The sequence below is a fragment of the Amphiprion ocellaris genome, chromosome 10 (assembly GCF_022539595.1).
Source record: "Amphiprion ocellaris isolate individual 3 ecotype Okinawa chromosome 10, ASM2253959v1, whole genome shotgun sequence".
NCBI classification, from domain to species: Eukaryota; Metazoa; Chordata; class Actinopteri; family Pomacentridae; genus Amphiprion; species Amphiprion ocellaris.
Genome location: NC_072775.1, coordinates 26,279,158 through 26,306,727, shown reverse-complemented (window position 1 = coordinate 26,306,727; position 27,570 = coordinate 26,279,158). Strand labels below are relative to the sequence as shown.

The following is a 27,570-nucleotide window of genomic DNA, read 5'->3' as shown; positions in this document are numbered from 1 at the left end:
CAGGCTGAGACTGCTACAGGCTGACACCGGTCTGCTGGCACTGACTGACAGCACACATGCAAACTGGAAAGAGTGGATACTACACTGAAAGTAGATAAACTGAGACATTACTACCACAGAGTAAGGTCATCAAAAGAGTCAGGGAGTTGGATGCTTGTTGGATTTAAAAAATGTTCTTCAACATTTACATTATTCATGCTTTAAACCACAGAATTGGAACTAAACTGTGAAATCAGTTGCTGTAGTGTTTTGGTGACAGGAAACCTGCAAACTCTAAATTCTTAACACTACATGGTAAAGGCCTTCTGTTCTGAAGTGACCATCCTACAATCAATATTTTCATTTTTGATTACTAGGCTGTAATTGTTTAAACCATATTAATCAAATTAAGACATCATTTTGTAAAAAAAAAGTCAAAAATTCCAATCACAATATTCAAATGTATTTAGTTTACTATTGCATATGACAGACTAAAGAAGCAAATCCTGACATTTCAGAAGATGAAACCAGAGAATGTATAGCATTTTTTTCACTTAAAAAAAACTACTGAAACAACTATCAAAATTACTGATGATCGACAAATTGGTGAAGTAATCAATTATTAAATAATTTTTTCTTTCAGTCCTAATTTTACATCACATGTTCAGTATCTGTAGAGACATGGGGCTACTGCCCGAGCTAACATACTGATTGAGTGTATTACTAAGTCTTCCATCTCTGACTCCTGACTTCTGCGGGAAACTCTGACAACATCTTGGCTTAATGCATCCCAATAGCAAAACAATAAGACCATTATACTGCATTTCCTCTTTGGTAGCATACTTCAGATTCCTCAGCAGGAATGTCATAAATACTTCACATGCTTTGTTCTGTCAGATGACACCTAATGATCAACACACATTACAGAGTTCTTGAGGTGTGTCACAGAGCCAACAAGAAATACAACAGGTCTGCCTGAGGTGACTTGCACTACACGTTTTTCAAGTCTTGGCTGGCCTCCAATCACTGGCTCCATCAAACCGAGGCAGTGGGGCAAGGAGTGTCATAGAAACAACGAAGTGATTAATAATTTTCATTGCCACAATTCAGCTACAAAACTCAAACAGCCTACATGCCTCTGGAAGGTTTTAGTAGCCTCTTATCTTATCTCTTAGTTTGGCAAAAACTCAAAGCAGTGGTTTGTCATGCTGGATCGGGAACTTGGACATTTATTGCTCAGACATTATTGCCAGCCTGCTGTTGAAGTGTGTTTCGCTACAAGTAGGGTTGCTGGAGCACTGTTTTCCCTGATTAGGGAAGTAAAGTTAACTATATATAAATTTTAAGTTATGTTGGGGCTTGGGCTATAACCGGAAGAGAAAGTCAATAGAATCTATGAACAACAGAAAATTAATCTGCAATATCTTGGATAATTGTTTGAGTCTTTTGAGGAAGCAGATGTGTCCAATTTGTGCCCTGCTCCTCTAATGTGTGGAACGTCTGTCTATTTCATACTGCTTTTAAATTGATTACCTTTCAGTTTTGGACTGTTGGAGCAAAAATTTCATTTGTAATTTGACTTCAACAAATCAAAAACAATTCGGACTTTCAGCCCTAATTAGGACTATAGTTTGGTTGAAACTAATTTATGAGAAAGGAGACTTAAGTACAACACTGTGAATATATATGAAACCTACTGGTAAATGTTTCACATGGCTTTGTTGTTTTAACTAATATTACATATGTATTTCTGTACTACTGGATAATACCCCGAATGTGACAGCTTTGTTTATAATGTCAGGCAGTTCATCTAGATAACCATCATACCTTAATTTAATTTTCCAGACCTTCTCAGTTTTTTTGTTAGTATCAGTAGTATTGCTTAAATTGTTGTTCTTACTGTCGCAACATAGTTATCATACTGCTCATACCTAAATGACAAAACATACGAATTTCAAGGTATGCTAACTTGCCAAAACTGCCAGTCAATCGATACGAACATTCCAAGTTCTTACTCAGAAACAGATAGTCAACTTAGCTAGCAACTGTTAGCTAGTTGGGCTGACAGACTAGCTGCAAAGCTTTCAAATTGTATTACATTTAACTGTTTCTGAATGAATTGAATCGTTTGACAACGTGGCTGTCCAGCAGACACATTTTTTAAAATACCACAGAGGAACTGACTTCACGCTGTCAACGCGTCTGGATGGTTTCACCTGTCTGCCTGGCCAAGTTTACCGAAACCTGGTACACAACATTAGCAAGCTGTTAGCTGACTTAGCTTATGTTAGCCAACTGGTTAGCCACATTCCCAAGTCTACAACCGACAATAGGAAACTTGTTTAGAAGATCATTTATATACTGGAAGAGACGGTGATTTCTTACCCTTTATAATAAGCTTTCACCCGGACTTGGTGGGAATTCTCGCCGGGGTGGGACATGGTGCTGTCCCGCAACGTCGGCATCATAAGCTCAGCCGCGGACAGGACGACTCACCGATACCTTCCTTCCTTCCTTGGCCCTGTACTTGTCACCACGCTCCAAAACACTATGTTTTTATGGTCTGTCGACAAACTGCGAGTATACCGAGGCAAATTATGCTTGAAATCGAGAATTTGTCCTTTCTTAGACGAACAACAATAACATGTAAAGTAAAGAAAAACTTGCGGAGTCCGCCAAACAACTCCCTACTGCAAAGGCCTAACGACGGACGAGTCCACTGTCGGAATGCTTGGGGTGGCTCGTAAGTTGGCATCACAGGAACATGCTTTCGAACACGAAACAAATATTGCATTAAAAATTTAAATACAGATTTTCATACAAATTCATGGCTTGTATCTTATAATAAACAACGGATAATATCTTTAAAGTGAAATATATTACTTGGCAGCATTCAGACTGTACCAAGTTAAGCATTTAATGTCTGTGAGTGCTGCATTCATGTTCAAACATCGAAGCTCGGAAATAGAAATCACCCTCAAGACATTACGCGCATTGAAGTGCTGTGATTCGGAAAAAACGAGAGAATTCCTCAGCAACATAACAGAAGTATGTGCTTTTGTTAACTTTAATTTTAGAAATGGACTACTGTGCACTGCTGTGATAAAATAGCATTTCCATGGCATTCAACAACTTGACATTTATTAGAATTTTCCATGCTGAGATAAATTGAGTCAGTCTGTCTCATATACAGTCGTTGTATGTTACAGAAAAAAATCGAGATTTTTATTGATAAAACATTACAAGAAAATGAGCTTTTTGAGAAGATTGTTGACAGGCTGAAATCAGTTATCACATGATTAAATGGTTTTATCTTAACCCTAAGGAATTCTGTTCGAGCAGCTCAATTTGATTGGGTTGGATAAACTTCATTCGCTTGTGTATATTTAGAATTAGTTGACTCAGTCCGATCAAATTTAGTCAGACCCAAGCCTTGGAGGTAATTTTAAACAACCCTAATGAATTCATTCACACATACATTAAGTTGGAGCAACGTAACTACTTTCATTCAAAGAGTTATTTTTTGAGTGTAGTTGGATGTTCAGTCCAAAGCCTGCTTTTACTTCCTAAACATAGTACACGTTAATTTTTGATAATGATTTACAGTCCAATCTTTCATAATTATAGGCCAGTTTAAACATAATATTCATAATCTGATTAGATTCTCACAACTACTCATAGCTTGGTCACTGTTTCAACTTCGACTTTATTGATTTACTTAATTTCTCTAAGTGCACAAACACAAATTAATTTAGATCTATGTCTGCAGTAGCACCAGTTATGGTAGTTTGCCCTGTTTACTGTAGCTTTCTCTTAGATGATCAATCTATTTTCTTGTCTTTTAATGCACTTTTATGATCTTAATGTGTATTTTTATGTTTTTTTTTTCTATGATTTTAATGTATGTCTACCCGTAAATCATTTTTTCTGGATGTATTTCTTTGTCATTGTAAAGACCTTTGAATTGCCTTGAGTATGAAATGTGCTATACAGATAAACTTGCCTTACCTTGCCTTCTTTCTGTCTTACATCACAATAAATTAAGCTGTTACAAATAAATTATGCTCCCAGGGAAAACACCTCATAGAAGTAATATTACTGAGTTGGGTCTTTTAATATGTGAAATATCAACATGTGTCTGGCATTTTGAAATGGTCCTCTGATGCATTTTGACGTGTGCAGCCTCATTTAGAATCCATCTTTTCTTTTTTGAGTAAATATATAAATGCCTTTCTTATGACTGAAGTTCAGCAAATTAAAGCCGTTCACCCCGGATGAAAGCTCTGACATCCCCGGGACTGTGGAAGGTCCTCCCGCACTGCGAGCGGTGCTGTGTTGAGGAGTTTTTTTTTTTTTTACCGTCTGCTGTACAGCCTATACCGTCTGATTTTTTAAAATCTCCATTTTAGACAGTATTGACGCATCAGTAGGCTTCATGACTGGGACAATGTGCCGGGGTTTGGTCAGCTCCTGATGGCCCAGCTCCATCAACAGCAGGCAGGTATCGCCAACCATCCACAATGATTGTGCATGCATAACGCGCTGTGTGAGCGGAGAGAGGCAGGGAGGCAGAGGATGACATCCAGATGTGCTGAATGTAGTGTAATCTGGCGTTCACAGACAGTGCATTTAAAATCAGATTGACTTTGTGGTCGTTCTGGGTTTGTCCAGAGAATCCAGCCCGCGTCTAATTGGGCAGAAAACGCTCTGCAGCAAAAACAATCAATATTCAAATTGCTCCGGGAGCGCAGATCATCATCAGTGTTGACCCCTAGACAAAACCTAACAGTTGTTCCATTTTATGATCAGCCTATTGAGATTACTAATTGTTATTATTTCCGTATTTTATTTTATTTAATTTAACGACCAAAACATATATATCCTGCAGTGTTGTGCATTTGCCAGTTTGTCCTGAATTGTAATTTACTCTCAGTGCTGAAGATGTATTTGAATGGTTCTCATTGTAATGCGTGAGATTTTCATTACAATGTTTTATTAATGAATATGATTACTGTCGTGTGTTTGCACAAGTTTGGTCTCTAACTTGTGGAGTACTGAGGAGTCAGTTATGCCACCGCATTGGAATAATCAAGTTTGCCAAAAATCAAGTTTCATTCGTTTTCTTTGCTTTTAAAACATGTATCTTTTAAATGTATGAAAATCGGGCGACATTCATTTGACTAGAAATGTTAGGGCTAAAATTTCTTAAAAGCAAAGTGAAATAAAATGTCACGAAATATATGTTTCTCAGTTTATAATGCATGAATTACCAACCAATTTCAATCAGATATTCTGTCTATTGACAAAATGTTTTTATACCCCAAACAAGTGGATGACTGTTTAATTTAAGCAGATCGACATATAAGTAGCCTTTTTTAAGAGTTGAGTGATACCTTTGAATTTTACCGAAATGAAGTTGCGCTAATATTTGAACGTAGAAGAGAGTTCTTACAAATGACCACAATTCTTTGTAATTTAAAGCTACAACCTGAGTCTCTTTCCCACCTTTACTGAAAGCTTTTACAGGCGAGTGAGAGAAAAATGTGTAAACCGTGTTCTGCTGATCCTATCAAGAAGAAGTTTTACCATCTCCTCATCATTAATGTTTTTTGTTTGTTTGTTTGTTTTTGTTTTTATCTCAGTGTCCCCGTTTCTTAGGTACTGAGTCCGTCTAAGACCTGGGAGATGGACGGCCAGAGCCCAGGAGAGAAGCAGGGGGACACTAATAAGATAGTAGCCACCACATCAGCAGCTGTCGCCATGGCAACAGTCAGCTCCAGCAGCACCACGTGCACCCAATCGCCCTCTACTTCCCTCAGCATCATTCCGTCAGATAGACAGGCAGTCCAGGTAATAGGCGGGACCTATAGCGCCTCTGCATGCATTGTTTAATACTGTATAACAGATAGGTAGTCCAGGTAATAGACAGTACCTGCGACCTTAGCATCTTTTGACCATTTGAAAAGAAGGCGGTCCAGGTAAAAGACAGCATCCAGTACCTCTGTATACATTGTTTGATTTAACAAGTAGGTAGTCCAGGTAATAGACCGTATCTATGACCTGGCATGCATTACTTGATTTACAGGCAGATAGTCATGTTGATGGACCTCTGTATGTTAACTTGATATTCATATTGATTGACAGCACCTGCACCTGAACTGCCACATTTTGATTTGACAGGTAGACATTCCAGGTCATAAACAGTGACAAGCACCCCTGCATGCATTGTTTGATTTAGCAAGTATATTGTGGGGTACGACCTTCTGAGGCCTAGTTTGCCTGACAGGCAGACAGTCCACATAATAGACAGTACCTAGGACCTGTGCATGCATTGTTTAATTTAACAGGCAGGTAGTAACCATCAATAGAAACCATCTAGGACCTCTATGTGCACTGACTAGATAGTCCAGGTAATAGACAATACTTGAGCTCTGTGCACATTGTTGAATTTAACAAGCAGGGAGTCCCAGTAATAGACAGGACCTAGGACCTCTGTGTGCATTAACTAGGTAGTCCAAGTAATAGACAGTCCCTGTGACTTCAACAGGCATAGTTTTGCCTGTCAGGCAGGGAGTTCAGGTAGCAGACAGTTCTTCTTTTGACTGTAAACATTTTATGACAGATTTGGATGTTGTTTGGGTAAGACATTACTCAAAACATTATGTACTGTCTATAGTATATCATTCATTATACTGTAAGTTACATGTTGTTTTAATACAGTGACCAACATATAAAATATCTGTCTTTTTTTAGGTGACAGAAAAATACAGATTTGGTTCCTTTCTCTGGATTTTAAATTTCTCAAGCCCCTGGACATCAAAATAAAAGCACATTTTACAAGTCTTTATTATTCTATAAATAACACATTCCCATCTTCATCAAACTAACATATAAACTGTTTCAAATGTTGGATGTTTTTTTTTCATATGACAGCTCAGTAAGAGCAAATACAATACACTTTCAGAAAGAAATAGCCTTGTGCTGCAGACAGAGAGCAGAGGTTTAGTTGTAAAGTGATTTATATGTTTCTCATGTGATCCAACAGGTGATCCAGCATGCCATCCACAGACCTCAGAGCATGGCAGCCCAGTATCTGCATCAGATGTATGCAGCCCAGCAGCAGCACCTCATGCTGCAGACAGCAGCCCTGCAGCAGCACCAGCACCCCTCCCATTTGCAAAGTCTGGCCACGATACAACAGGTCAGGGGGTGTCTTTGTGTGTGTCATGTGTTGACACAGTCATGAATCACTGGGTGGAAAGTGTAAAGTTAAAGTACCTAATGTTTTTCAGGCCTCGGTTTGTCAGAGACAGTTGCCTTCTTCATCCAGCGGCAGTTTGGTTCAGCCTGCTGGTGTTTCCCAAAACTCAGTAAGTATCTTAGTTACCACTCTCACCAATATCACAGGCTCAGAGCACAAATATTAACCGCAGCATCTTGCTTTTTTCACATTTTTCATCTTACTGTGCCAAATCCAGATCACTTTACCAGCATCTCCAGTGACAGCACAGCTGATTGGCCGAACTCAGACATCCACTGCTGCTGCAACCACTATATCCCAGCAGGCCATGCTCCTGGGAAGCAGACCAGCCAACTGTAACCAAGCTCAGATGTACCTTCGAACTCAGATGGTACAAACCTTTTTCAAATATCCTACTGGTCCTTGCTACCCTATTACTGGTTTACTCTATTTTCTATTTTTACTGCATGTGTTTTTCTGCCAGCACAAATTAAGAATCTCTGTTGCTTTTTTTCTGTCAGCTTATTCTAACTCCTGCAGCCACGGTGGCTGCAGTTCAGTCAGACCTTCCTGCTGTGACCTCCTGCTCCTCTTTACCTACCTCCTCACAAGTACACATTACACACGCCACACAATTAAACAAAATCATACATACCACCACACTGCGGTGTTACCATATCTGCCACAGGAAGTTACAAACCTTTAGCATGAACCACACTGTAAAATTAAAGGATATGTGGTAAATAAATGACTGATTGCTATCCAGATATTTCTTTTAATGCATTACCTGTGGATTAGCTAGCTCATTTGTTAGCATGTTCATCCCACAAACTTTTATCAACAGTGGAAAAAGACCTCTGTTTGTGTATATTTAGGTGCAGAATCTGGCTCTGCATGCTCATTTGCCTGGAGCTCTGACCACAGCCCGCAGTGTCATCTTAAAGCCATCCACTCAATCCCAAGCTCTGTCTCCAGCTGCTTCTATGTCCAAGACAGCAATCTGTGCACTGAAGGCCAACCAGCTGCCTGATGCTTCAACAGAAATAGGACCACCTGATATCCCGCAGATGGCTTCAGGAGCCCAGATCATAACCCCAGGTGAGCTTATGTATCCTGGTTAGATTTAAAAGCACCAAAGTCAAGATTGTTTTCATCTGGTATTTCCAAAAGAATCCCAATTAATTCTTCCAATAACTCTTTGAAACAAATATCACTTTTTTTAGCACTGGGATTATTCAGGCATCAAGACAAATTCTTCCTCTGATGGTGTAATGTAAAATATAAAAGTTGAGTTTTTGAAGTTTTACTTCTTATTATGCTGATTTCACTCCTTTTAATACAGAAAAAAATACATTTCACAGTGGATTTTTAAAATAAATTAGAAAACAATTTGATGGACAAGCTTAGTCTAGCAGTGTGCTACAAATCAGCCCATGCAGCGATAAACTAAACTTTAAATGTTCAACTCCTGAGCAGGGGTCAGGCATCTTTCTGTAATGACCACTTTTATTCTTACTGCCATAGTTGTACAGATGTTAAGGTTATTAAAATCAGTAAAAGTACTTCAGTCGGCTGTAGAGAGGCTCAATAAGCAGTATAGTTAGAAGGTCTCTGTGTTGTGATTTATTCAGAGTCTAAACTTCCTGTCCTGAACCCTAGTGATTGGTCTCCTTGACCACTAAAAATCAGAATCATCCCTGAAAAAAACATAATGGTCAACACTTGCTTCTGAAGTTACTCATGCCAAAGGGATATGAATTACCAAATTTCTTTAATGCATATTTATATCTGAAATGTGATCCAAATTAAGAAAAGTTCAAAACAAAGATATTAATGTTCATGTAGATGTAGAGTATTATATTTTTGGGAGGATATTTTATATTTTATGCATATTTTTTCTTCATCCCCCCCACTGCAGCTTACTCTCCAGTGCACACCCACACTGTAGTGAAGCAGCAGCTGTCGTGCCCCACAGGCCAGCGGGTGGCGCACCACCAGCTCATCCTCCAGCAGGCCACAGGAGGAGCTCCCAGCCACAGACAGCTCCAGCCCATTGCCCTCAGAGTAGCACCCCAAGATACCACCTCCAACCCTCTTCCTCTTTCTGTTAAAAGACTGACCACTCCCAGCTCCCAGGCACAATCACGTAATGACCCCCCAGCCATGTCTCCCTCTGTTCCTTCTTCCACTAGCCAGTTTGCATCAACAGCTCAGACCTCAATCCCAGCTGCCACAATTCAGCCTCAGCCTCCTCCTCTGGTGGCTGCTCCGCAGCGTCGGACTTTGTTCCCACAAGTGCAGAACCAGCCTCCACCTCCTCCTCCACCTCTGGTTCTCCCCAGACTGCCCCAAAACCCAACATCCTCTCTCCACAGACTGTCCCTGCACTCAGTCCAGGCTTTGGCCGTTCAGTCCGGACAGATAATGCTTACAGAGCAGGAGCTGCCTGTGGCGGAGGCTCTGGTCCAGATGCCCTACCAGAACCTGCCACCTCCTCAGACAGTGGCTGTTGATCTGAAAGTGCATCCAGTCAGGCACAATGAAACTCCAACGGTGAGTCACCACATCCTGTATGGAACTGCTGTTTACATTCTGTGTTGGTTTGACTGAGGCTTTGATATGGTTTGAATTTCAGGTGGGGCAGACATACAAAGTGAATGGACTAAGCTCAGAGGACAGGAAAGATCCTCCAAGTCCACAAAGAGAGAGGACGCCTCCACCTCAAACTGTGTCCCCTAAGAAGAACGGTGCAGGTAGATGATTAAGTTCTTCAAGTTAGCTCAGAGAAACAGGGCTTATTGTGAAAAGCCTGTCTTGAATAAACCACAATTATGCAGGTTTGGAGTTAATTTGAGTTGCATGCTGTAGCCTGCTTTATAATAACCTTGAAAAGCAAAACCGATAACAAGTGAAATAACTGATATCTAAACACAAAATGTGTTGTTTTCTGCCACTGAGCAACACATATTAAAACTATGATATGCAGATTCTGATGTTAGAAGAAAAATCATTACAACAAAAAGGCAAATTTTTGGCAGCAGATTGCAGCATCTTAGAAGTAGCTGAACTCAGAACAGATAGTAATACTGTTAGGTCACAGGAGTGTCTGTGCACTGGTCACACTATCTGATCTTTGTCCTTTAAACCTCAGTTTGAAGATGAATAATAATATAGAAATAATAATATAGAAAGTCAAACCCTGCAAGATGGCAGGATTGGTTCCAGGACTGGACAATTAAGATGACTTCACATTTTTAGTTGGAATGTGTTATTTGTTTTGTACAAGTGGCATAATAGCATAAAATTCAGTTTAAATAACTTCAAACTCACTGTTTATCCCTTAGATTTCTCATCTCATCTTATTTTTTGTTGTCACATTTAAAAAAGGAATAAATGGTAAGATTGTTTGCTACTATGGTGCTCCAGCCATGAGTTACAGCTGTCTCTTAATTCTGTTTGTTAATATGATTGGATAGATCCTTTAGACTGAAAAGGATTTCGGTTCAGAAGGTGATTCTATGCATCAACGTTTAATGTGGGACATAGATTTCTGACATTTACTTCAGGCAGACTCATTGTCACAGTAAAGCAGTAAGATAGCCTTATTTCTAAAGCAGGACAAGTTTCCATGGGAACCAAGGTCAGACTTTTTTAAGTTGCATAGGAAATTGATAATTAACCTGGTTTAGGCTACCCTTTAATGCTTTTTATTCTCTGGCAGTGATGTGTTCATCCTCCGTCGCCACCAGTCACTCAGTGATCAGGTCACCACAGGTGGAGGAGCTCTCCCAGCTCACCAGCAGCAGCAGCAACCTCTCTCCTCCATCTCCTCCTCTACCTCCATCCATCCTCCCTGCTGCAGTAAGAGGCCCCAGCCAGCCCCCCTCTGCCCCAGCCAGCCTCCCTGGAAGCCCTGATAGGACCCTGACATCCCACGTCCTCACACACCTTGTAGAGGGCTTTGTCATCCGGGAGGGCATGGAGCCGTTCCCAGTATGTGTAGAGGCAATTTTAACACATTTTCAGTTCACCAGTGAATGTTAGTTTGAGGTTAATATTGTAGCTTAATTGGAGATTCCACCCAAAAACACTGTAGATCAGCTTCATTCATAGATAATTAACATTAAGTAATTCTGCTGCAGATGAGATGAAGATTTAAAACAAATATTATTTTTATATAAATGATGGTGTTATGAACAAAGAGTACGAGTTTTGTTGTGTATAGAGTCAGTCAGAATGGAAGAATCATCTGCTGGTGTGGCAGAAATACTGTAACAGTTCTGCAACTGATAATTGTATCATAATTTGATATTAATCAATCCATTAAATCATGCCAGCAAAAGGCCTCCACATCATAACAGGGCCATTTGATCTCTTTACTAGAGGTCAAGTCTTCAGCATTTTTAACCCGTTCGTACATGAACATGTACATCAACACAGGGTTTAGCAAGGTTTAACTTAAAGTCATAACACTGAATAATCAACTCACTATAATCCATTAAGTGAAAATGTCACTATGTCAGATTTTACATTTTTGAATGTATCCCACCATGCAGGTGGGTCCATCCTCACTGTTAGCGGACCAGCAGGCTTCACTTCCTGAATCCCAGGAGATACAGAACAACGGGGATGCAGCAGAGGACAGTCCTCTGGATCCTGACCAGTCAGATTCAACAGACTCTGAGATGGAAAATGATGGGCCTGCAGCAGATGGTGAGGACTGTGTGTGTGTGTGTGTGTGTGTGTGTGTGTGTGTGTGTGTGTGTGTGTGTGTGTGTGTGTGTGTGTGTGTGCATGTGTGCATGTGACTAACAGTTGCTCCTCTGAAGTTGCAGAGCTCCAGGAGAGTGTGGCAGTTGTGCTGCAGTGTGAGTACTGTGGAAGCAGAGGTTATGCTCACACATTTGTGCGCTCCAAACGTTTCTGCTCCATGACGTGTGTCCGAAGGTGAGTAAATCACTCACACAGGAAGATGTGGTTATCACATGTCTGATTCTCAGATAGTGCACAAAAAACAGGCGAGTTAACTAGAACAAGTGACAAAAATGGACAGAAACTAATTTTAAAAGTAGCTTCTGACTATCTGTCTGAGATGTCGATTAGATATGCACTTTCTAGATCTCTCAGACATTTTACCTCTGGTCTCTTCAGTGTTCCACAGAATAGAACTAAGATGAACAGGGATACGTTGTGTGTCAAACAAAATCTTAAACTTTGTTGTAGAAGATGCAAACTTCTGTATGTCATGTTTTCATGTTTCATAAACTTATTATTTATATTTTAATTTATTATCTTTTGATGATGTGAAGTTAAACTTTGATTTCCACTTGAATGTATGAACTTAGCTATACAAATAAAGTAATAAAGTGAGTTCTATTTTGAGTCTATTGAGTTGATCTGCTGCTGAAAACAACCCCAAACGAATGCACCATTCACTACTGTTATAGTGATATTTGCAGAAAATTCCAGTGCTCTGCTGTTGTATGGTATTCTATTATTGTTTTTAAAAATGAACTTATTTAAACCGCTTAGATCTGGAGAAATCTGAGGAAGACTGAAATGATATTTGGGAAGGCCAGGCTGACACTTGCATTGCAGATACTAGCGACAGTTGTGCTGGAAGAACACAATGTGATAAAGAATCCAAAACTGAAAGTTGTACAGTGGGTTTTTAGGGTCAGGATGAATGCTGGAGGCAGTGTAGTAAATCAGTGGAAGACTGTTTTTATGTATTTTGGGCTTGCCGTTTATTTCACCCATCGGAAGTTAATTGCCCTTCAGTCACATTGTACCTGGGCAAAGTCCCACACAAAGTCATAGCTAAGCATGAATACTTTTATAAAGGGGTTGTAGTCATAAAATTGCATACAAGTGAGGTGGTTGTGGACACTGTTTGGAGAAACTGACTTTTTCTTTAATGCTATGCCCTGATAAATATATCAAATGTAAGAAAAAAAAAATACTACATACTCTATGATGTGCTAATAAGTACTTATGGGATATCATCTATTGTCTGTGTAACTGAAAAAACTCACTTCTGTGTTATTGTTTAGCTCGTACTAGCCCATTTTTTAACCTGAAAACCACCTGTAGTTGATGGCTACAAACAAAGGGTAGGAACATCGTGATGTACATAGAAACTACAGCATCAGTGGTTTTGGATTTACGTTAAGCTATTGGCAGAAAATTCTAAAACATGCTGTCTCATCCTTTAATGCAATAGCGATTGGTAATGTTAATTCTTTGTGCTATTTACAGTGTGTTACCTAAAGTTCACCACCTTATCTGACAAACAATGTGGAAAAAAAGAGTAACAGTCTGGTTTTAATTAATTAAATAACCTACAGTAAAATGCAGTCTGTGTCAGCGGTGCTGAAAGACGTCATCTGGAGTCCACTGAGCTTCAATCAAGGTAGAAGATAAAGTATATAATTGCTCCCAGGTTTCTCTTTGAGTCTCCATCCAGACATCAAAAAGAGGACAAGTCTCGATACAGACAATCAGCCTGTCTGTCTGAAATTATTTCTCACTGGAATATACAGTCTAATATTTCACAACTCTTCACGCTCAGGTTCAGTGTGAGCTGCACCAAGCGGATCACGGTGCTGCGAGCAGGCCGCTGGGATCACAGGCCGATGGGCAGGAGAGGACGACCTCCCAGCAGAGTCAATGGAGCCTCCAGAGAACATTTTCTGAGACAGGTCAGCTAATATCATTGACCTGACGCATTCATGGAGATACAGAGGTGCTGCAGGGACTGCTGCTCTCCAGGGAGCAGCTAAATTAGACAAGAACAAAGTTTTGGAGGATACTCTTGGCTTGTGAACACAGTTCACACAATGCTTTGGGTTTGTCTAAATGAATGAGATCTATAGGCAGATTTTAATGTCTGTGACAGCACTGACCTCTATCACCAGATAGATGTGGCCTCCAGTTTTGAAAAGTTTAACTGCAGGCTGATTTTATTTTGTTCAAGCCATTCAAATAGGCATGAAGTGATAAAATACTTCTAGAATTCAAAGAGAGAAAAGCAAATAGTAGAGCAAAGTTTGAGCATTTTTTTGCTCTCTATCTCATATTAATCGTCATATTTATCTTTCAATCCCTTTGTATAAACACTAATCTGTTGGAAAACTTTATAAAAATTTGTAGTCAACATTGACTTTCTTCGAGCCAACAGATGAGACAGGCTACTCAGCTAACTGAAGTCTGTTTCCTAATTCAATTTTACTTTATATTTACAAAATGAAATTAAAGGTCAGTTCATTTCATTTCAAACTGTCCTATTATTCTAGCTTTCCAGAAAACCAGATTTTTACATGAATCCTTTAAAACATTTGTAGCAAACGTTAAACAAAGGAACAACTGTAACTCAAGCTATCTTGCGTAAACAGCACCCTAAAACATTAGCTGTGCTCTTAACTTGAGGAACACCTATCTGATGAAGAACTGCTTTAGGTGTTTTGATCCTGCAGAATGCACACCATCCTGCCTTTTACTCTGTCCAGTAACAACACAATAGTCTTTGTTAGGACCAGTTTGAAGAGCAACTACCCACAACTGGAGTCAGGTAGTCATTTAAAACTGCACAGTGTGCATGTTATTATGTAAAAGAAAACATTTCACCTGGTTTGGTATGACCTCTCCAACACAAACACATGCTAAACATAAAGGTATCCACACCTTCACACATATAAACAAACGGCAAGCATAGAATGTGAATGTGGAGGGTGACAAGTACATTGGCAAGTTGCAAGCTAATTTCTGTGTTTACTCTTAGTCGGTCTCAAAAACCAACATTTCAAACGATTCATGGAAAAATCCATCTTTGGGAACGCTGCAGGGAACTCATATTTTTGCTGTGATATAGGCCCTTTAGTGTATCTTCTTTCTCTGTATCTTTCAGTGTAAACTCAGTGTGACCTCTAGAGACACATTATCCACATTAATGGGAAAAACACCTGTTTAAAATGAATTAGAATCACCTTTGAAGTAACTCTATTACTGCTGCTAGTAGTAGCACTTACTAGTTGCTACCAGTCAAGGGAAGACAATGCTAAAAATTGAATTTTCTTAACAGAGTTACTACATGCTTGAGTGCTTTACAGTGAAACTAAAAGGAAAACGATAAAATGTACTAATGAGGATAGGAAAAAAATAACACAACATAGATAAAATCATACAAGAGCAATATGGTAAATACATTTCAGAAAGTACAAATACATAAATAGGTAGAAAGAGATGCCAAGGAAAAAATATTATTTTGTTTTCATAAGACAATATTGTAATGAATATATAACATAAAAAAAATAAATTGGTTACATGAAATGAGAAATGTAATGTGAAAATCATCCATACAATCAGATGATTATTAGGTATAATGCAAATCTGTTTGAAGGCTGATGTAGACTGAACATTGCAATGTCTGCATTCTTCCTCATCATTTTAGCAATAATTGCTAAAAAATGGAGCAGTGGAACACTTTAATGTCTCAAAATTAAAAGAATGACATGTTTCCTCCTGCTGATTGGAAACATTTCTAAAGCAGCCTTTAGACTAATTTGATCCTCACACTGTCCACCAACACTCTTAATTTAGCAGCACGCTGTAACATTGGAAAAAATTATGGTGGCCAATGTTTCCTCACTTTAATAAATCTCCTAAATATTCCATTACATGTGAAATATACAAAAATATTACTTGTAGCTTTTGTGGGGTAAGAACTCAAATATTACCTGGGAAGACAACTTCGTTACTGTAATCAGTCGCTCACTAAAAGACACAGTGTCATGAGTCTGATGGTGTTTGTGCTTCACAGGCTCATGGGCCGTTTGGCTCAGAGGAGGCCCAGCAGAGTTCACAGAGGGAGGAAGAGGAGCAGCAGCCCCAGGAGGAGGAGGAAGAGCAGCCTCCAGTTCCCATGACTACCAGGCTCCGTAAGCAGGCCGAGAGACAGCGAGAAAGGGAAAGAGAGCAGACGATGACGGAAACAATCACTGTTTCTGATGGAGAAGAAGACGTCAGCTCTCCGTCTCAGTGGAACGTGGAGCAAGTGTTTTCATACATCAGCACCCTGCCAGGTACTACTGCTACTACTACAACTGCTTTAGTACTGCATCTGTCACCTAGGAATGGCAGATATGGCTCCATCCTATGTGTCAAGAAAGAAATTCAGTTGGAAACCTAATTACCCACATTATGAAAAACTGATGGAGATTTGAGATCAAGCAAAACATGACATTGAAACAAAAGCAGAAGGTGATGTTTAGTTTTTATTTTAGACCAGTTTTTTGTCATTTTGAAGAACAGTTTTTATGTTCAGAGCCCCTTTTCAGATGTGGAAATGTAAGTTAACATATGAAGGTCAAAAAGAAACAAAAGTGAGTCTAATATCTGGTTGCTGAGGTCTTTAACCCTCTGAACCCCAAAATGTTGCCAAAATTACACTATTTCTCATAGCAGGAAACTGGTAAAATAGAAAGAATCATACAATGTTCAACTTTCTGACAGTCCATAAAGCACTCAATCTGTGGCGTCATTCCATCAGTAAAGTTAACTGAATCTAAGCTGACAATTGTGATATGTAATCAAAATAACTTTGTACATGTGTCATTTAATATTTTGCCAAAATAAAATGTTTCCTCTAACGACATTCTATAAAAACCAAAAAGTTCTGCGATCTTGTTGCAAGCGAGAAGTCATGAGTGACTCAGCTGTGACCAAAAGTCATGAAAAAATTCAGACTTCTCAGCTGGACTGGGCTGAACTTCAAGCTGTGTTTAACACAGAGCAGATGATAGACAAGGATGGAAACAAATTCAAGTTCGTACTTCACAGAATACATGTGTCCTCTCTCCTTCTAGTCATGGTTGTGCTGTTTCCATAGATGTTGAGGACTTTAGTATTGCAGTGAAGAATTTGGCCACGATGAGTCAAAATGTGACATAAAATAAAAAACAAACAAAAAAACACCCAAAAACTGTGTGGAAATTCAGAGGGTTAAGGCAAAGATGCACTGTTAAATGTGACAAGTTGATCTTACTTAAACAAATCTAGGAAACCGGTTGCACTCAAAAAAGGTAAGTAACTATAACCATTAGTCGCAAGTTAAGTTTACTTAATATCTATTTGTAAAGTTTACTCAAAATTTAGCTGTATTAATTACTTTTGTGAACTTACAAATAGCAAGTAAATTTAACTTAATCTTTCCAAGTGTTAGCAACATAAATAAGTTAAGTTAGTCTGACTTAACTGAACTAACTGTACTTAGTAGAATTTAGGATACCCGATTGCCTTAGAAAAATTAAGTAAGCACAACAAAGAATTATTTGTTCACAGGGTCATAGTATTTATTTGAACAACAAATTATGTCAACAAGGCTCCATGACAGTTTTTTCACAAAACCAATAATCAATTAAGGTTTAGCCGACTCTCAAGCTAAATGCTTATGCTTTTAACTTAAACAAAACAACAAAACATAACACTGGTGTTAAAACTGTGCTATATCTGCTGATAGCAAACTAACCAGGTTTGTTTATAGACAAAAAGGATATTATCTAATAATCAATGACCACAATAAACTGTAAGTCTTAAACTATTCAGTTACCCAGGAAATAATTTTTGTTGTATACATCAACATAGTGAAATTAAACTTTTTATGAGACAAGGCATATCCTTTACCTGTCTATTTTCATTCTGTAACATCTAGAATTTGGGAGTAGTGTGTCCCACAAATAAAATTTGGCATTTTAAACATTTTAAAACAAACATTTGGGTAAAAACACAAACACCTGACTACTTCTCAAAAAAAGTGAGCTCTATTTTCACAAGACTGTTAATGTCAATTACACTCAAATGTTTCTTTACTTAACTTCACAAGCTAGTTTTGGTTATTCAAAGAGGACTCAAACCTCCAACTGAAATCCCACAAGTTGAGACAGTACTGAAACTATAACATTATAACAGCATAACAAGTAACCAATCTATGACTGACTTTCTAAGAATTTTGAACAGTCAAATCAAGTATCTATTCTCCAGGATCCTTTGCTATTTTAAGGATCTACCTGCAGTAAATCCACCTACTGCAAAAGAGCATTTTTCAAGCTCTGAAGTTTTGGCCTCAGGTGACCGTAACCGATGTTAAGCATCACCCTCTGAATAAAATCAAAGGTGTTCTTCAGTCGTTTTGGATAATCCAGATGAAGAGCGTATATGAGTCCAAATAAAATGCAAAAAGCTTGTGCGTGGCTTTCAATGTCATCCATGACGATAATACCTTCTAGTATGATGGCAGTGCTGGATGGTTCGAGGGGCAGGGCATGTGGACCTGGCAGCTGACTGTCTTCAGGTATCACAGTCAATACCCCAACCGGTACCTGTGTGACATCTGCAGTGGCATGAGAGTCCTGTAGATATAAAGAAAGGTTAAAAAATAATTTTAAAATGTTGGCTTCATAATGCATAACCTTCATCATATCAAATTATGCAATACTTACAAAGCAGACTTTGAAAAATTCACTTCCATCATCCCCAAGGAAAACTGGAAGACATCGCAGGACAGCAGTCCTCATGACTCTGACATCACGGGTCTGATGATTGGGGAAAACAGTGAAATCAGGAAAAGCATTTTCTGAAGAAAGTGCATCATATTTTTCTATGTTGAGCGATTTAAAGGAATAGTTTGGCTTGTTGGGAAACGTATTTGTTTGTCTTGTTGAGCAACATTAGAAGGTAAACATCACTCTCACGTATGTGTGACAAATGTGAGGCCACAGTTAATAGCTGGTCATCTGTGGAAATTAGAACATTGTCAAAAAGGAAGAACTTGCACAATTCCCACCACTTACACAAGATGAGAAGGAGTGCTTACCCTTGTTTCAACCTGGGCAAGAATCTCTGCAAGCGTCCTTCCAACCATTCCACCTTTTGATTTGAAGATCTCCAGGAAACGTGGGGTATGTCGGTCCAACGACTCAAAGAAGTCTTGCTCAAGATCTTGGCTTGCCACTCTTGTGAATTCTGCAAAGACCTTCAAGGACAAAACCAAACACAAACACAACATTTTGTAGCAAATTAAGAGATGACCACAATATTACTGTATACAAACTGTGAATGGGACAGATAGTTTCACATCACACCAAAACGTTGTTTTTATGTTTATGCAATTTGTATATTTAATTTTTTACTTAAAAATCCTTTAATTCCCCAGCAAACAACATCCTAACTTAGTATATATATTCATATTATTCAGTGTACTTATTAGCTACCTGTTGTTTTCTGAAGAGGGCTGGCCACCGTCCCAACATCTGTTTCACAGAGGGCTGCTCTTCCACAATTTCTTTGCGTCTTAAAGAGAAGGTCTGGCTCATCAGCTGATTCACAAGTGCTACATCTGGGAACCTTTTCTTCATTTCATTTTCAAGCAGCTGTCTAGACCTTTCAAGCATTGATGCATCCTGACCAAGCGGAAGATCTGGCAGAAAGTTTGTCTCACTTCTTCTGGGTCTCTTCAGGTTTTTTCGAGGTGGGTCACCATCTGGGTTCTGCTGTGCTCTCTTATTACCATTGACTACCACATCTGCAATTCCACATCTGCGAAGTTTGGAACGGAAATTTCCCATTTTGAATTTTAAACTATTCTTCCATCCATAGCAGCCCATGGGTGACCCTGGCTCAGCAAGGCAAGGGTGCTTGGCAATCAGTGCTGCAGCAACAGTTGTGAAGTGTTCATCTTGTGGGTAAGCCGAGAACTTGTACATCTCCTCAGCTAGTTTCTGCAGAATGTCATGCTTCATGTCTCGTGAAACTGACTTGCGTGTGCCATCTCTCATATAAATTAAGTTTCCCTGCCTCAGTCTATATTCAGTATTTACAGAGAAATATGGCACCTCAAATGTAGAAGGCCATGGGTCATGTGAGGTCAGTGCTATGGTCTCCTCAGTGTGAGGCAGTATTTCTGTGTCAGATGAATTAGGCGAAGACCGAGCATAAGTTGAAGACAATGCACTGGCTGAAGACGATGGACTGGCTGCAGACAATATTATACCTACATTTTCCAGACTGATAATCTTCAGTGTTGGTCTATCAGGTAGCTCACTTATGTCTGTGAGGTTGCAAAAAGCATTGTTGAAGTCCGGGTCTTCATAGTGAAGCATGAAGTTGTACTGCAGACCAAGACGTTTCTTCAACTCGCTTAGTAGTTCCTCCAAAATATCAGGTCTTTTGTGGAAAGTTACTTTTCGGATGTCACTTTCACCAACCACCACCCTAACTGGCCAGGACTGCTCCATAGTTCTGAAAAAATGAAATATGACATCAGCACAAAATATAACGCTTCAGGGTCACAAACAACTTGCCTTTCACTCTGTAGGCAGAGAGGGGAAAGACATCATTGAAGTCTTTCAAGTGAGTTACAAGCAAGTTTGAGCTACTTTTGCAGACTTCGTATGCTCTGAGGTGTTCATGGTACCATGCAAACAATTCCCTACAAATGAACAAAATATTGGTATCCACAACCAGAACCTGCTGAATCTGCCTAAATTCTGGAAGGCCTGCACATGAACCAACAGACACCACCATGTCAGCTGCATACTTAATACCATCTATGCTAACAGATGTAGCTGCAAGGACTGTGTTTTGAGGTGCATGTCTTGCCAACAAATGCTGCTGCACATTATCTGGGAAGGAAGAAATCATGACACTCTTCACTTTGTCCAATTCCAATGCTGGTTTGAAAAATGAAGCAGACTCCAAATGGTAAGCCATCATCTTTTGATGTCTTTCAGCCAAAAGTCAGAGGAACATTTTTGAAATTGTGGGCTCCACGAATGACCCGTTTAAAGAACTTGTGTTTTCCCTCAAACCTCATTGTCCATACATCTACAAGTGGTCCAAATACTTGAATCAGATGGGGATAATGCTCCAAGTAGTGGTGTTTTGGACGGAGTCTGTAGTGAGGGAATGCCTTTTGAAGAAAAGTTCTATGTTCCGACAACTTGAAATCCAGATAGTGGAGAGACTCCTCAGTAAACCTTGTAGACATGGCCAACTCAACCACATCTTTCAAGCACAGTATAACCTCCCATGCATCATCTCCTTCAGGGATATAATGACCAATCAGTAGGGGAAGGAGTCTGATCAGGCTCCAGTTTTCATGACCATTACCTCCAATGGTCCCTTTGACATGGAATGTTTTAGAAATTGTCTGAGGCTGGTTTGTTTTGTCTGAATGTGTGTAGGGAAATTCCTTTATGGCATGATTCAGCATCTCAAGTGTGAAGAACTTCTTTTTTATTAAGTCCTGAATGCAAAGACACAACTCAGAAGGAATAATACCTTCAAGCAAGTCATGGAGGATATCAGGAGGGAAACCATCAACAACATGAAAGTGCTCCAAATGATCACTTATCGGACAGCTCCCTTTCACACCATATTGCTTAGCCATCTGGGCATCCTGTTGGACTTCTTGGACATGCCGATCATGGTCTTGTTTTCTTCTCAAGCAGAAGTGACCAGACCTGACTTCATTATCTTGTATTTCCTGCCGTGTAGCCATGCAGAAGCGGCAAATCTTATCAGAGACAAAACTTTCATGAAATCCTGCCAAAGAATGAGCAGCCAAATTATCTGCAGCAATATACAAAACAGTTCCTCGGACACTTGAGCCTAGTTTTTCCACATATATACCATGCTTCTCAAGAAGCACTAGATCCTGGAGGAGTGGACGAAGGACTTCAGAGTACCCACATACTTTGACGGTGTTTGCCTTACAAAGAAGAGCTAACTGTATTGAGCTGAGAGAGGAGCGAAATTTAGGTGCAATATTTACAAGCACCGAATATACTGCACAGATTTTATGTTTGTTTTTAGCAGTCCCCAGAGGGTTCGTAACCTCAAAGTCATCAATGTACAGTGCCAAGGCTATCTGACAATTTTCCTCCATGAGTAAAGTATTTTCACAGAAACGTGAACCATCCCTGAAGTTACTGTACCCTTGCACATCATCACTGCTAACTGTAAGAGCTTTGTCCAAGATTTCATGTTTGTTTAACAAAGTCTGGAGCATTTTAAGGACAGGTATGTAGACAACTGACTGCTTGTGTTCGCCTATGACAAATTCAACAGGTTGCACAATTTTAAACTCTTTTAACATGTAAAAGGCTCTTTTGCAGGACGTGGACAGGGAACCTCCAGTCTGAGTGTGTTTCAAAATGACATTGCTTTCTGAGATTGCACTTACTATTTCTTTTGTTATAGACATGTCTGCATCAGGATAGTATTTCAAGAGTATTCTCTGAACAGCAGAAAAATGCAAAGGTTTTGACAGGTCCATGATCTGCCTTATTTGCTGTATTACATCTTGCACAGCAGTTTCAGAAATATTAAGTATGGTCGACATTCTAAGGAAAAGGGCTGCCAAATTATGCTCAAGCTGCCTCTCTAAGTCATCAGTATTATCTGCTGTCAAATCCTCTTCTTGAAAATCACTTGTATCTTCAGTGTCACTTTTGTTTCCAGATTGGGCAGCTTCAACCAAAGGTTCTGCATGAGTTAGAATTCCTGGCTTGAACTGCAGCTGGCTGCTGCTATTGTGTTTCCTGCTTTTGTGGGCATTGAACGTAGTGTAGATGCTGGTTTCAAAATTACAACCCTGGTATGGGCACTGTACTTTTTGGTGCATCTGGATATGTGTTCGCAAATGTGTGAAAAAATCTTTTTCTGCACACATCTCACTGAAGTCACAAAGTTGACATTGGAACACATTTTTTATGGCATCACAATGATCACTGATCTGGGAGTGTGCTCTTGATAAATGTACTTTAAGACTATTAAAGGACTTGAATGTGCAGAGGCACTCTTTATGAATGCATGGTAATGGTGCTGTTCTTGTGTAACCACCATGTTTCAATCTATAATGTTTAAGCAGTTGCCCCCTCTTTTCACATGTGAAGCTGCAGAACTTACACGTCCACTGCATCAGTGTTGATCAATGTGTGTCTTCAAGCTGTAAAAAAAAAAGAAAATAAAAAAAAGAAAAACAAGAAAAATGTTACAAAAATGACAGCAACTTTCTACTATCCTGGCAGACAGTTAAACAGTTCTGAGCAACACACGTGAGACAGGTTGCTGCTCAGAACCGCTGGTTCTGGCTGTGTGTAATTTGTAAATGTTACTTTACAGCAGAATTACAAAATGGTGCACGTGCAGGGCTCTACACTATTATCACTATTGTCACCTTTTTATTTTATTGTAAGTAAGAATAATTTAAAGTTACATTTACATTAATAAAACCACATACAACGATTTATAATAGTCAACAACAGGGCTCGAGCTTCAGGACCTTTCAATTTTTATTTGACATTGAAAAAAAGGGTAACTTTATGATGAATGGTGATGAAATAAAAGATAAATATAACTTGATGTTTAGTGTAGAACACAAAATTCTCATTAAATGAATGAATGTAATCGTACTGCTACAGACTGAACTGAAATAACTGACAGACTTCACAGCTCCTGAGTGTATAACAGCAACACTAACTTAACTAATACCACACAGTATTCTAATCTGTCACAGTTTGATGTCAAGCTTTATAAACCAAGACAGACTGAGCCGATCCGTTTCACACACACAGCGCGACCGTCAGCTTGATAACTCACTGACTGAGCCGCTGTTTTGGGCAGTAACGTTACTGTTTTTCAAAATGTTAGCTTGTTAGCATGCTAATACCTTAACCTGCGTTTACGTAGGAGGAGCGGGTCGATTTACCGAACACGCACGTGACGTTACCGTTAACGGTAAGCAGCTCAACTCAGTGGGTCGGGTTGAATCCACCGCTGCAGCCGCTGTTCAAGTCCAGCTGCTTTTCCCGGTTGTAACGCGGTTACTAACAGTCACTACTGGTCGGCACAAGACCGGTGCTACCGCTTTAGTGCACTACACAGAACATTAAGTCATACTTATTTTTATCATCATTCATTATAAAGTTACCAGGTTTTTATATTGTCCTGGATAAAATTATTTATCGCACTGGAGCGACGGGCAGTCCTTAAGCTCAAGCCACATATGCAGTTTTATATATCTAAAACGTAACCTTCAGCACAGGGTGACACATACATACATATTTGTAAATTCTGTGCTTGCCAGAACTTTTTAATTTAGAAATTCTGCTGCAAATTTGCATTTTCAGCTCTTCTCATTGATGTACTATAGCGAACGTGACAAACTCTCGTGAATGATATGGCAGTTTTAGTTAGCTGCATTGGCTACTGTTAGCTAACATTAACATTAGCCAGGAGTCTTAGTTACGTCCAGACATGTTCGTAATCACTATGTTCAGAAATTTGTTTTGCAAAATCTCAGCTATCAGTAATGAAATCCTGACAAGCTGACAAGTGGAGTTACTTAGTGAAGTTGAATAACTTACCAAGACACTTGGAACACGTTCTGCTTGGTCCAATTGTCTGGAAACGGGAAAAGTCGGTCCAGCGCCTGAAAACTTGTCCTGTACTGCTCTACTGCGCATGTGCACTGCTGAGCTCTGCGTACACTTACTCCAGGAACAGAATGGTTCGAGTTCAGTTCACTTGGATGAACTGAGTTTTATATCTCTTTAAGGAAAAATGAGTACTGTTTACTAGTACTACGAGTAATACTCACAATCCACGAGTTAAATGAACAGGATAGTGAAAAATAAGTAAAGTATACTAATGTGATTTATGTATGCACAGTTATTACCTTTTAGAGTGTGGCATCAAATCTATGACAGACTAATAGAACAAAACATTTAGTATCTTTAAAAATAGTTTCCAGCCTTTAAAACAGCTGCCTTCAGCTGATGTGTGTTGCAGGGAGCTCTGTTTTCAGTCTCCTTTTCAGGATTTAAAATGTCCACAGGGGTTTAAATCTGCTGAAATCTGAATTTTTATGTGTTAGGGGTCACAGTCTTGTTGCAGGATGGAGCTGTTGTTGCTGCTGCCTCCATCAGATCCGTTAAAATGATCCTTAAAAATGAGCGGCCCAGAAGCAGTCATGTGCTTTTCCCTCCTCATTGTTTCATTAACGGGATGAAATGGTTTACACCTCACTTTACCATTGCCTCATCTGTCCATAAATGTTTGCCCCAGAACCTTTCTGGGTTATCCAGTCCAGCCTTTGGATGGTTGCTGCTCATTCAAAGTTTGCATTTTGCACTATATTTTCTCTTGAAATCTTCCACAGACTGGGGATTGTGATACTTTCACAGCTGCACTCATGTCTGACTGTAGTTGGGATTTTAGCGAACAACCTGTCTTATTTTCATTTTGAAGCCCACCAATAATTTCTTTGTCTTCTTTCCACACAGCTGAACTTGATAGATCCACAGATGAGCTGTTTTTCATCACAGTCAGCTCTATGGTCTTTATGTCGTGTTCTGGCTCAAACTGTTATCTCAGTTGATTAAAAGACCAACTGAAATGTGGACTAACCTATAGGTGTGAACAATCCAAGCTAAGAGAGACACCTGTGCAGCGAGTTACACCTGTCAGTCATTTACATAAAATACTGTTCAAAAGTTTGGGGTCACACAGGCAATTCCACATTTTCCATGAAAACTCACACTTTTATTCTTGTGCTAACATAATCACACAAGGAATTTCTAATCATCAATTAGCCTTTCAACGCAACTAGCTAACACAATGTAGCATTAGAACACAGGTGTGATGGTTGCTAGAAATGAGCCTCTGTGCCCCTATGTGGATATTCCATTGAATATCAGCTGTTTTCATCTAGAATAGTCATTTACTACACTAACAATGTCTAGACTGTAGTTCTGATGAATTTAATATTATCTTCACTGAAAAAAAGCTGATTTTCCTACAAAAATAAAGACATTTCTCCAAACTTCTGAATGGTAGTGTATATTTGCATACTTGGAAGCAGTCAACACAATACAGCTATTTTAGCTTTAGCTTTAGCTGTTATTTCCAAATTAACAGAGCTTTGAAAAGCTGAGAAATGTTCCTGTTGAATGGAATGAAAGTCACTGTGAGGCGCGACTTCATGGGGGAAAATGATTTCTGGGCCAAAACAGACATTTTAAGTGATTTGAGTTCAGTTCACAATCTGTGCCAAGTGCTGGGACATCTCCCAGTGTGTTTCATCTCAGATCTAAAATTTAGGATCCCCCAGTACAAAACTGTCTAACCACCATTTCAGCAGCTGTTAAAGATGTGCTCATCAGGTGGTTAGACTTATTTTCTCACAGTTTATCAAATGATGTTACGGTAACAAAAATACTACTTTCAGCATGACAGCCAACATAGATATATAACTTCTGTAACTGTAGTGGTTTGAGCTGAATGAAAATTTAAACTACAACAGTGCTGATGTTATCTTTAACAATATTATTAACATTAACAGCTATTATAGTTATACTTAGTCTGACTCATTGGATGCAGGTCAGGCTAAGAAGAAAAGGCTCCTATCTAAATGAATAAGGAGAGATAGGTTCAGAAATCCCCAGGACATAAAAACTGTATAGAATCAGCAATCAATTCTGATAAAAACTGATTAAGAAGTTTGTTCACTTTTGCTGAAAAGGTTTAAAAAGTAATATAAAGATCATAGTATGTGAGCGACACATAAAAACATTAAAAGAACACAGGTTACACACTCTAGTGGCAGAAACCTTACAGTGTGTCTCTCCTTCCTTCTGTGCAGGTGGTTTGGATGTAGCCGAGGAGTTTCGCTCCCAGGAAATAGATGGACAGGCTCTGCTGCTTCTCACCGAGGATCACCTGGTCAACACCATGAACCTTAAACTGGGACCTGCACTCAAACTCTGCGCCCATATTAACTCTCTGAAAGATGCATAAACAAGTAACATTCCTGCTGTCTGAGAATGTCTGTTATCTGGACTAGGACAGAGAAAAACCGAGGAGACAACATGGAGCACCACACATCTTTAAGCTCTTTATTTTGTACGTTGCAAAGACAGTTCAATCACACAGAACTGAAATCATGAACTGCAGCTCTCCTGAGACCACTGCCAAGATTTTCTGTAAGCGCTAGTGTCTCACACACTCCAGAGTTGATTTCAATACAAAGACGAGCAGTTCTTTCTCTCGACCTCTCTTTATTTCATTGTAGTGATTGTAGCAGTTGGCTCTGGTTATCCATTTGTTTCAAAATGGTTTTAAAAATACTTGGTATCATTTATACTCAAAGAGAACAACTGAGCAGTTTACACTGTCACACAAAGGTTGCTGTACACTGTCAAAGTTTACAAACATGACAGATTATTGCTTATCTTGGAGATGGAATTTGATACATTTATCATCAGAAAACAGTCATAATGAACTATAAATAATTT

At 39.2% G+C, this 27,570-nt stretch overlaps 3 protein-coding genes across 6 annotated transcripts in view; 1 reads left to right on the top strand and 2 right to left on the bottom strand.

Moving 5' to 3' along the window:
• prkci (protein kinase C, iota) overlaps positions 1-2,697 on the bottom strand; it is a 36,818-nt gene extending 34,121 nt beyond the window's left edge. Inside the window, exon 1 of the mRNA XM_023265640.3 lies at positions 2,365-2,697. Coding sequence (XP_023121408.1) covers positions 2,365-2,447 — 83 coding nt within the window. The 5' untranslated portion in view covers positions 2,448-2,697. The remainder of the gene's footprint in view (positions 1-2,364) is intronic.
• Positions 2,698-4,316: 1,619 nt separating this feature from the next.
• Positions 4,317-27,315, top strand: phc3 (polyhomeotic homolog 3 (Drosophila)). Of its 4 annotated transcripts, none has more exons than XM_035946140.2 (15): positions 4,317-4,480; positions 5,622-5,829; positions 7,025-7,180; positions 7,272-7,349; positions 7,458-7,610; positions 7,741-7,830; positions 8,095-8,317; positions 9,138-9,772; positions 9,855-9,972; positions 10,941-11,212; positions 11,776-11,932; positions 12,055-12,166; positions 13,791-13,920; positions 16,038-16,299; positions 26,919-27,315. In XM_035946140.2, exons 2-15 carry the CDS (start codon positions 5,665-5,667, stop codon positions 27,071-27,073), a joined length of 2,706 nt encoding a protein of 901 aa, XP_035802033.2. In that variant the 5' UTR covers positions 4,317-4,480; positions 5,622-5,664; the 3' UTR covers positions 27,074-27,315. The 4 variants fall into 4 exon arrangements, with proteins under 4 accessions (XP_035802033.2, XP_035802032.2, XP_023121427.2 ...); XM_035946139.2 differs by having other exon boundaries at positions 4,319-4,476; positions 12,049-12,166; XM_023265659.3 differs by having other exon boundaries at positions 4,319-4,480; positions 12,049-12,166.
• LOC118469767 (uncharacterized) lies at positions 18,298-20,081 on the bottom strand. The gene is made up of 4 exons (XM_035944627.2): positions 19,486-20,081; positions 19,089-19,247; positions 18,715-18,807; positions 18,298-18,624 (listed from the first exon to the last, which is right to left on the bottom strand). The coding sequence occupies exons 1-4, from the start codon at positions 20,047-20,049 to the stop codon at positions 18,298-18,300; spliced, it is 1,143 nt and encodes a 380-aa protein (XP_035800520.1). The 5' UTR covers positions 20,050-20,081.
• Positions 27,316-27,570: the final 255 nt, after the last annotated feature.